Source organism: Aplysia californica, unplaced genomic scaffold (assembly GCF_000002075.1).
Source record: "Aplysia californica isolate F4 #8 unplaced genomic scaffold, AplCal3.0 scaffold00043, whole genome shotgun sequence".
Taxonomy (NCBI): Eukaryota; Metazoa; Mollusca; class Gastropoda; order Aplysiida; family Aplysiidae; genus Aplysia; species Aplysia californica.
This window is the reverse complement of record NW_004797313.1, coordinates 1,855,303-1,866,278: the sequence shown is the minus strand read 5'-3', so window position 1 is coordinate 1,866,278 and position 10,976 is coordinate 1,855,303. Positions and strand designations below refer to the sequence as shown.

Below are 10,976 nucleotides of genomic sequence, written 5' to 3'. Positions count from 1 at the left end.
TGACCCGTTATTTCCGGGGTGCCTTTATAGTCGAAGCAGACCTTGTGCTGTTGAAGCTAGAGAGGTGAGCAGAGTAAGTCTGATTCCCTGTAAGGACTTCTCTGTTGACACCCACCCCTTGGCGCTCATATGACCTTATGCAGTTGCGAGGGCCGTAAAACCCTCTACTAAAAAAAAAAATATTTTATAAGGAAGATGAGAGTAATTCTATATGCAAGGCTACAAAATAGTGTATGAGTGCATGTTTGTGCATGGCATGGCGACATGTTTGTGTGTAATGTCAGACTGTTTGAAATATCTGACAGGTTTTTTAAACATGCTGAAATAACCAGGAGCACAAATGCCATAGCGCCCATTGACTTACTTTGGTCAGGTTAGTCCAAGAGCTTTTTTAGTTTCTCATTACCAAAATCTAGAACACTGGAATTTTAACCAAACCCTTTCAAAAACAAGGCAGCTCATTGCATGACTAAAAATTAGATCTACCCTCTACATCATCAGTTTTGACCAGAGGTGGCCAAAAAGATATTCCATGTAGGTCAATTTATAAAATGTAGGTCAATTTATCCACAGATTTTCAAACTGCTGGTACAAATATGATTGACATTATCATCTGTAACATATTACACCAAAGCACTTAAACTCTCGTTTTATTTTTTTTCTCCATTCATTCAACTTTTTGATTACTTTGCAATTGTATAGTAGTTTTATCATTTTGAAATTCTTAACCAAGTGCTGGTATATAACAGACAATAAAAAGATAAGGACTGAGGTATTATAAGTAGAGGAAACTACATGAAGACCACTATCTTAATCCATATAAGACACTGCAGGTCGCTACCATAACATTATAAGCTAATCGAAGAAAATCCCTTACATGTCCAAAAGGCGTTAACACTTTGACAGGTTCATCACATGGCCCTACTGGCTGGTGGTAACCAATGGATCGAATGGTATTTGGCTTGGCCGTAAATACCAGGTAGATGTAAAAGGCATAGTGAATCAGGACGGCAAGAGGGATGAGGCTGAGTAGTTCTGAAATATACAGAGACAGGAAAAAAATTAAAGCAGGTTTAGCTCAAGTAATGAAACAAGGATGCAGGCCATCCACTTCTGAAAACTGTTTTCATCACAAGTTATTAAAAAAATGTCCTCTCTCCTGATAATACCCTTTCAGAGAAAAAACATTTGTCATTAGGTCCCGCCTCTTCAATTGTTTAAAATGTTGAAAAGGATGAAATACTCCACTTTTACATAAAAAACACTGTTACAGTCTAGCATGCACACAGGTAAATTGGCGGGACGTTGAAATCTTTTCGTAATGTAAGAATTTCGCTATGCATGTGTTTTAAATAAAAAGAACATACATGTAGGCTATCAGAAAAAATTCAGTACCTGAAAATCTGTTCTCTATGTGTGTGTTTTACTATGTGCGGGTTTGTAATGTACATACAAAACTGTACAGTAGTCTCCGCTTAAATGCACGGTGCTCGGGAGGGCTCCTTAGCGTGTGTTTATACGGAGCGTGCGTTTACATGAACCTTTGCAAGGGAAGGAAGGGACGCAGTCATCTCAATTCCTTATTATTCCAGTGACCTCCCTTGGAGGGAGGGGGTCATTTTGGCAGATAATGTGATGACACGTGACTGTTTTGTGAAGGTTTCCCCGACAGGGGTTAAGAATACAAAGGCGTTGAATGGGGGGGGGGGGGGGGGAGAAAGACAAACTCAGTGTAATGAATAAAAAAAAAAAATACTGTAAATGTCGGGAACAGATAGCCTAAGCAGGAAACTGTTGGTCATAGTCATAGAGACGACGGACCAGCCACGTGTCTTTCCAAGCGCCCACCCCCGACCGTAAATTCATGCAGAATCATCCCCGAGAAACATTTTCTCTTGTGATTCGTTGAACAAGTACGTTATTAGTTCTTCGAGTGCAGCTGATTAGGCTTACTTGGCTAATCTTTAAAATGCTATAGAGGCCTGTCTAGTGTTCTTTTTATGGCATTCGCGCGTGTCGCGCATCAGGCCTAGGTTTAACTAAACATTACACGGAGTCACTCAAACACCAGTCAGAAACCTTCTTTCAAAGATACATTTCCAGTGACCAATAAAAAAACATTTCAGTCCCCCCCCCCCCAACATTTAACCGACCAGCCCTAGATCGAGACCTATGCGTCAGTGGAAAGTAGGGTGTGTAAACGCAGTCCATTACTCTCTTTGTACGGGGTGAGGGGCACTCTCACCAAATATCCGGTTTTCTAGTAAATTCTAGGCTTGTCTTAGGCAGGCTGTGCAGGTTGTAGTGAAAATTTCCCCTTGCCAAGCTTAACTTGTCGGTGTATTTCGCGGATCGGAGCGTGCGTTTAGAGGGAGTGACCGTGCGTTTGTACGTCTAAATTATATTGTAAAAAACCCGTCAGATGACGAAAGCGTGCATTTGAGCAGAGCGTGCTTTTATATGGTGTGCGTTTAGGAGGAGACTACTGTAGTTGTCTAATAATGAAACTGGACACATTTGAGTAGCCTCAATTAGATAACAAAACACCCTGAAAGGATCACTGATATAAAAAGTAAAGTGTTTATTGGTAGGCTCTGAATACAGCAACGCTGATCAACAAACTGAAAATGAGAAAACATATCAGTTATCCACACAATTTTTTCCTCACTTGTGCCAGAGATCCTTGCTGATTCAAATGGGTATCGATCAGCACTCCACACAATGAGGGCATAAGTCACCAGCAGCATGAGGACGCAGACCTCTGAATGGATGCCCAAGGAGTCGTGGAGAGGGTGATAGATCGGGATGAACTGGACAGTACCCAGAACCATGGAAAACAGGCCAGTCACAATCAGCATTGGGAGCTCACAGAAAAAGCTGTAGATAAAAAAGGAGATCATACTTAACCTGCAGAAAAGTATTCTTTTGTTTTGCAAACTGTTGATTAAGAAAACAAATAAAAAGTACAAATACACAGAACAAGAATAAAAATGGTAATTATATAACAGCAAACAGAAAAATGTTTTAAAAAATCAAACAATTATATTTACTTGGTAAGTTATTATGCTAGTATTATTAGTTAGCTAAAAGACTGAATGGAGAGACCGAGTGATGAGTAATGTCGTTGACTGTACTGGAAATACAGTGGTTCACTTAAGCTGAAATCTACCAGACCACCAGATTTTCTTCATTTCAGCCAGGTTTTCAGTTTAGAGAGGTTGCTAAATTAGAAGAAAAAAATCGTTTTACTGCTGTTTTCGGATTAGCCACTGTAGGCCTATATATTAGTGATCTCACAAAATTCTCTGCCCTGTAGTAAAGCATAGCTCACCCTGAACTCTGGTACTTGAGACCAGACCGACACAGAAGACTGCGTTGTCCAAAGAAGAGAAAGGTAAAGGAGGAAGCAAATGCAGCATGGAAGTAGTAAGAGGTCCAGGGCACCCAGTAGTGGCGGTCGTAGATGTTGGGATCATCGTCATGCCAGGTCCACCACAGCAGTTTGATGCCCATGATATCAAAAGGCACATCCACCAGAACCACTGTCAAGCCCACTGAAATACCAGTCAGAAATGAGATGAGTATGAGAATGGCAGTAGAGAGTGACATTTTATGCCTATGAACACACTACATATTGCTAAACCACAACCAGGACTTACAAGAGTAAATAAATATAAAAACCAATCCGAATAGGGAACACCCCCCCCCCCCCAAAAAAAAAAAACCCTGTGGAAAATGAATAAGACTGCTTCAGGAAATCCACTATTATTACTACTTTTCTGAGGCACTTCATTTTTCACCAGATTTTTCAATTTTAAAATAAACTTTTTCTAACAAACTAAATCCCACACACACCTATAAATATTATAATTAAAAGCAGTACGTTTGTTAAGATAAGATAGAAAGGGAAGGCAGGACAAAAATAGAGAAAAAACTTAGAGAGACAGATTCATTTCTAATTTCTTTTATCATTTTCAATGCAACAGAGCACATACCAGCAAAAGGTTCGGCCCACCAACGGAGGTTCAGATGAGAAACTGCAACACAGGCTGTGTATATGAAAGCAGGATCTGTCGAAAAATACAATAAGAACGCAGCTGTAGACAAAGCCACTTTTTTTTTTTACAATGCATTCACTCTGAAGTCAAACCAGTGAGTGAAATAAGGCCAGAGCAAAAGGATTTTTTTTCCAATTCGCCTAACACATTTAAAATATATATTTAGTCCTGCTTAATTTTTGCAAGACAATAAAATTGGCTAGGTATTTGAACTGGAAAAATCTAATTTTTCAATTGTATGGTTTCCAAAATCTCTAAAACAATTTACATTGACAGACAAAGACGATATGAAAAATCTAAAACCATATTTCGCTTATATCTATTATTCTACTCACAGACAAGAAGAATATGTAGTGGTAGTCTTTGACCAAGTAACATCACCATGGACTGTGCATGCCAAAAACTGTCAATGTCAGGGACATAGTAGCTGACACACTCCACTGTAAGGCCATGGGCAATAGTGGCAAACCACATCCACCGAAACCTGCCACCACTACGCATGGCTGCAGAATACAGCAAAAGCATTTATAATCAATAGTTTGATCCCTAAATACACATCGTTGCAAAAAAGTAGACAAGAGCCATGCACATTCACATACCTGCTTAGATTGTAAATCAATTCAAAAAAGATAAAACACATAAATAAATCTTAGCCATACATAAAACAAGGGCAAAAATGAGCATTCATCAAAGTAGTATTATAAAATTTGTGAATCATTGCCTAGAGTCTGTTAAAAATGAAAGTCAAAACTAATTCAGCTGAAAAAAAGAAATTAGAACTCATAATGACTGAATGAACTAAAACAGAAAGTTTCCTTATGATAGCAAACTATTTGAGAAGAATTTCAAAATCTCATTTACGTTTCTACAGATTTCACAAAGACAAACCAAGTTACTATCACAGCACTGTCAGTTCTGAGAGAAGAGGAAGTTACTGAAATGAAACCTTTGATGTTCAATACCAGTTTTATTTCAATGTAAATTCTCCTATGACGCAGAAGGCGTATCTGTTGTGAAAGACTTAAAAATAATTAATCTAAAACTGCGAATACTGACATTTCACAAACACTTTTTGCTTCCAGCTTGAAATTGTCAGTAAGTTTCAGATCATTTAGATATTCTGCCAACAGGAAGCAAAGTGTTAAAAGCTTAACAAATTAATATCAGTTTGATACAATAACAATCTTTCTTTTACCATGGCAAAACGTGAGGAAACCAATCACATAGAAGACAATCTCACAGTAGAGGAAAGATTCATGATTTTTCAAGATGACTTTTGGATTGCGGAACTTGATCCACCATTCTATTTCCTGAAAAAGAAGAAAGAAACTTATCAGATAAATTTGGCATACAGCTAGTTTGAAAATTTAGTTTCTGGTACCTAAGTTATCACATATTTGAACACAGTTATATAAATTGATCCACTTAAGTATGGGTTTTCACCCTCCTCAGTCCAGTGCAATGAATGAGGCAGTAAAATGTCCAAGTTTTCTTTACATAATTTTGTGTTGTACCATAGAGTATAGACCTATCTTCTGCTCCCGCGTCTCGGAGGGACTATGAGGTAGCTCTAACATCATTTAGCTGTTGGACAATGGAACGGTAACCAGTCATTTCGTCACAAGGTCATCTCGTCACATCCCAGTTATGTGTGACGAAATGACATGGCTTATAAAATATCTCTCCAAAATTGTTGTGCCAGTAGAGTTTTTGGAGGGTCAGCCTACAGCTTTTTTTTTATGTTATACAAATTATCAAAGTAAATTAAATCTTCGTCCAAACTGTTCCATTATAGTTTAATAATTGTTTAAATAAGGCAAAAACAATGTCTGGTAAAGAGTTAATTAAGGATTTATGTTTGAAAGTAAGGGTCTGGCTTTTAGCAAAATTGCAGTAATATACACTTGTAATATTTGCTAATTTATTTTTTTACAGAAACTAATAATATAAAGGCTATTTGGTCTAGCCAACCACACCTTTCATCAATATAATACCTACAAATTTTGTTGATCTGACGCGATAGATTTCAATATTGTCAATAGCCTAAACATATAAATTACGTACGGCGTAGAGCTGATCAGGCAGGCACGACAACTCCCACAGCCCCAAATCGTGATATGCGATTGCCATGACCATGACAATGCGCGTTTGATATTTGAAAGCGTGCTATGAAATGACCATCTCCATTCAACCTTGTGGATTTGGGGTGTGACGAGATGACTGTGACGTCTTGACTGCATCCGTGTGACGAAATGACTGGTATTCAAAGGAACAGATCATGATCAACATCTCATGTGGGTGGTGAATTATGGAAATTTATCGAGTCAGATCAACAAATTTTTAGGTATTATAATATTGATGAAAATGTGATTGGCAAGACAAATTATTAGTACTGTTAAACTATAAATAAATTAGCTATAGAAGTGTACAATATAACTGTACGTACTGCAATTTTGCTAAAAGCTAGATCTTTACTTTCAAACATAAAGCCTTAGTTAGCTCTACCAGACATTGTTTTTGCCTTATTTAAACGAAGTGACTATTTCTCCGAACGTTCGGGAAAATAAACTTGAACTCTATTTATCTTAACGGTTTCCGTTCTCAAGATTTTTGGGTTATTTCGGAGAGTAGCCTACAGCATCATCTTTTATTCAGTCATTCTGCAAGGACTGGGAAGAAGCATTTTATTGCATTGAATTCAATTTCTAGAGGTAGAGATTTTTAGATGTCTGAATGTTCTGTAAATTTTTACTGATTTATGCATCCACACACAGATGCATTGATTTGAGGGCTAAACAGCCAATAATTTTTGCTGTAGAACACCCATATATGGCCACTTAAACCCTTGTAAATCATTTGTTTTGAAGTAAATCAATCAATCCCTAATTGCCAAAACATCAAATCATTGTGAAATGCAAGGAGGGGCCTGAACCCCTCATGTTGTTTTAAATCAAGTCAAATATTACTACAGTAGTCTCCGCCTAAGATCCCACCGCTTACGATCCCGGTTCCCTTAGATCCCGCTGTTTTAAGAAAACAGAATTTTTACTATACAAAAGTCACCCCTAAGATCCCGCTCTGACTCACTCTGAAGGTCTACATTCGGTTAACATCCCGCATTTCAGATCATAATTTGCGGAACAAAAACCCGGGCGGGACAGCCGATCAACCAAGAGTGAAAAGTTGAGATCAATAAACTGTCCGTCGCTTCAAAGATCAGCCACTATCGTGAATGTGATCACATAAACGTTGAAAAACTCGATGAAGCGATACAATGTTTGCCCCAGACGGGATCACACCGGGGTGTGAACAGACCGACACGTTTGTTTTCCTCGAACATTGCACTCACACCTGAGCTCTACCCCTAAACTTACATCATTTGCTGGGTGGGTAGGGCCTACATGTTCGCTCCAGGTGGGATCACATTGAACTGTGAACTCTTCCCTGACCACTGCAGAAGTTGTCTCTACTCCCGAATTTGCGAGACAGATGGGGGGGGGGGGGCTTGGTCGGTCATAGATGGAAAGCTATAAACTTTCGACAGGTAAGGGGGAGGGGGAACTGGATAAGCGTAGAATTTGAGACTCATGATAGGATGATAAGTGAAAATGGCACGCCTCATCCCACTATGCACTGTGATAGGTCATCAAGGTTAACCACTCTTTGCTCGCCATATTGTGTCATAAGCCCACCAAGCGGTCATGTCAGTTCATTTTAGAGTGGAAGGAGACCATTTTACCGAGTGTGAGTCTTAGCATGGGTCACCATAGATCCTTCCATGGGTTCGTTGGTTAAGATCCCGGTTCGCCTAAGATCCCGTACTTCCTTGCTCCCGAGCACCGGGATCTTAGGCAGAGACTATACTGTATTTTCAAACATCAATCAATAACTAGATCTGTTGATTTGCGGGGAAAATGAAGGTCATATTCATGTTCAGCATGCAAAATACTACTAGAAAAAAAGTATATATAAAACGTGTACATGAGAAGGGTGCAGCATGTGTAAACCCCCCTGAATATTCAAGATATAAGCCTACTTCAATTGTGGTTGGGGCAAAGTTTACGGACTATACTTCATTTGAAAATGCCTTCAAAAGGTGCTGCGAGAAAACAAGACTGCTCGACTTTGGAGTCACCCCTCAAGCAAATTTAACTAAATCACACAAAAATCCCTACCCCCCCCGTTCACACCTTACACACTTAACACACACACACACACACAGACATGGGCCACTCCATTCAAAAGTAACCCAAAAATCTAGAGAACGGAAACCGTTTGGAGAAATATAGAGTTCAAGTTTATTTTTCCGAACGTTCGGAGAAATAGAGCCAGCCTTAGATAGACTAGAATCTAGATTCTAGATCTAGACTATATATATCTAGATCTAGATCTATCTATTTAATTTAAAATAGATCTCTAATAAAAGTTCAACTACTATGGAACAGTTTGGACAAAGATTTAATTTAAATCTAGATCTAGATCTAGATCTAGATGTAGATGTAGATGTAGATGTAGATCTAGTATTAAAAATTTATTTAACTTTTTTAAAAAGCGTAGGCATTTCGTCACACATAATAATTGGGGTGTGACGAGATGACCCTGTGGCCTGTGGTCACTCAGCAGGCAGGCTGTCCACAGGTCGGATGAGTTCCTCTCCAAAGATGTCGAGACACCTTTCTCAAACGACAAACGGGTGTCCATGGTTTGCCCAGTTTCTTGGCATGTGCTTCCATCTTCCTCTGCTGCATTGTTCCTGGATTTCAAATTACAGTCGAACCTGCTCTAGAGGCTACCTGAGTCTGAGCAAGACAATCACCTGTACTTCTAGTACAAACAGCTACTTTCTACAAGATCTAGATCTAGAATCTAGATCTATATATATCTAGATCTAATCTAGATCTAGATATCTAGATCTAGAGATCTAGCCTCTAATATTCACCCTTTGCTGTTTGAGTTTGAGGTCTTTGCCTTCGCGTTTTTTCTCTGTCAATTTTTACTTGAAGTCTTTAGTTTAAGTTTTAATTAAGTTTCAAAAGCGGGAAGCTGTCCTTACCTTCTCGTCCTTTGGAAGATATGATTTTACTTTTTCTATGTAGTGCTCCATGGCTAAAGGGCAAAAATGAAAACGGAATGCTACAACTACAACTTATGATTTTATGCCGCTGCGCAACCCGTCTGTGACTTATTTATTAATATTATGTTTTCGTTTGTGAGTTTGTGACACCAGCAAGCGCAAAGAAGAGCAAAGGCCTCAAAAGTTAACCTTTAACCATGAACTTTGAACTTCCCACGGAGGCGGTCTGTCGGTGTAAAGCCTTTGCATGCACCCCCCAAAATTCCCCCCCCCCCTTTTTTTTCAAGAAGCAGCAATTTTAAAGTATAATATACACATGTGTATTGTTATCATTAACCTCCCATTGTATTGGAACTGCAAAGAGTTATACCTATAGTCTTGATAAAAACTCACAGCAGGCAATAATTGAATAATAATATTTTTATCGATGGAAATGATTAGATTCGTGAAGTGGGTGTTGCTTATCCGCTGCCACTCTCATGTACGCCCTAACCTGAGCCACTTTGTGTCTGTTTTCCACTGACATGAGGCCCAATACACGCCTTATACTGGCGTATCCCTGGTGCAGCCTAGTATGATGCGCATGGCTTCATTTTGAACTCGCTCCAACTTGTCCAGTTGGGTTTTTGTCAACGTCAATATTCCGAGCCCATAATCGATGACTGCCAAGACCAGCTGCTGATACATAAGAAGCAGTAGCCTTTGTTCCATTCCCGAAGCCGCCATGACCTTCACTGCATTCAAGCCCTTCTTTGCCCTTTCCACAAACCATCTATGTGATCTTTGAAAGAAAGACAGCGATCGAAAACCACTCCCAGATACCGCATCTACGAGGAGCTTCTTGGATGGCTGAGGCTGAAAACACCATCAAGGAAGTCTGCCCACTGGAAGATATAAAGCGGGGTGAAGAATGGATAAAGATGAGTGAGAGACAGCAGGAAGATTTTGGGAAGGTAGTGATTACGCTGAACAGAGAATGTAGAGAGTGGTCGCATGGGGCGACAGATGCTGAGATATGACGACTGATTGAAGAAAACTCACGGCACGGAGATGTGGTTGTATACACGGATGGATCTGTTAAACAAGGGGAAAAATCTGGATGGGGCTTATCAGCAAGAGTGAGTGGCAGATTGGTGCAGGAACAGCAGAGAGCATACGATATGACTTCATCTAGCATGAGAATGGAGATAGAGGAAATCACTCGAGGCTCTCAAATGGGTCACAACAACTCGACAAGCACACATGTGATCTTTGTCACAGATTCTCCGAGCACTCTGAGAAAGATTGAAAGTCGGAACCTTAGAGCTGAATGGACAGAGCTCCTGAAGAAGACAACACTGAAAAAGATCAAGTGGATCTTCACCCCGGGCCATGCTGGAGTCAAGGGCAATGAGCGGGCTGATGAGCTCGCTGGGAAAGCAAAAACCAGAAGGGAAGCTGTGCCATGACAAACATGAAATTGTACGGTCAGTCAAGGAAAAAAGAGAAAAATAACAAGAAGAGACGGAATACCATCATCTTGAGCGACTTCGTGGGCTTGAAATTGGATGGGGCGCCTGCAGAAGTTCAAGACTGAGTGGGAGGAGCAGAAGGATATGGAATCAACCATTAATATACTTGGAGCCGTCAGCATCTACACACTTCGAGATGTGCTTCTTCAGGGGACGCGCTTGTAGGAATGGCCCTTGTGCAGTGATGTCGGTCCTTCACACAAGTAAACAAGTAAACGAGATTAGATTCACCCGTATGAGTTTTCCTTGATTTGTCATTCTGCTCGATCACGGTTAAAGGTACTTGCTGTGTCTGTCCGTCTGTTTGTCCGTCTCTCCTCTCCCATTCTGGTC

The 10,976-nt window shown here is 39.9% G+C and overlaps 1 protein-coding gene across 1 annotated transcript in view; it reads right to left on the bottom strand.

Annotated features, from left to right (window-relative positions):
- LOC101850869 overlaps positions 1-9,332 on the bottom strand; it is a 10,576-nt gene extending 1,244 nt beyond the window's left edge. The window contains exons 1-7 of the mRNA XM_005092277.3: positions 9,112-9,332; positions 5,254-5,368; positions 4,394-4,561; positions 3,996-4,070; positions 3,332-3,554; positions 2,669-2,877; positions 878-1,035 (exon numbers count right to left, since the gene is read on the bottom strand). Coding sequence (XP_005092334.1) covers positions 878-1,035; positions 2,669-2,877; positions 3,332-3,554; positions 3,996-4,070; positions 4,394-4,561; positions 5,254-5,368; positions 9,112-9,162 — 999 coding nt within the window. The 5' untranslated portion in view covers positions 9,163-9,332. The remainder of the gene's footprint in view (positions 1-877; positions 1,036-2,668; positions 2,878-3,331; positions 3,555-3,995; positions 4,071-4,393; positions 4,562-5,253; positions 5,369-9,111) is intronic.
- Positions 9,333-10,976: the final 1,644 nt, after the last annotated feature.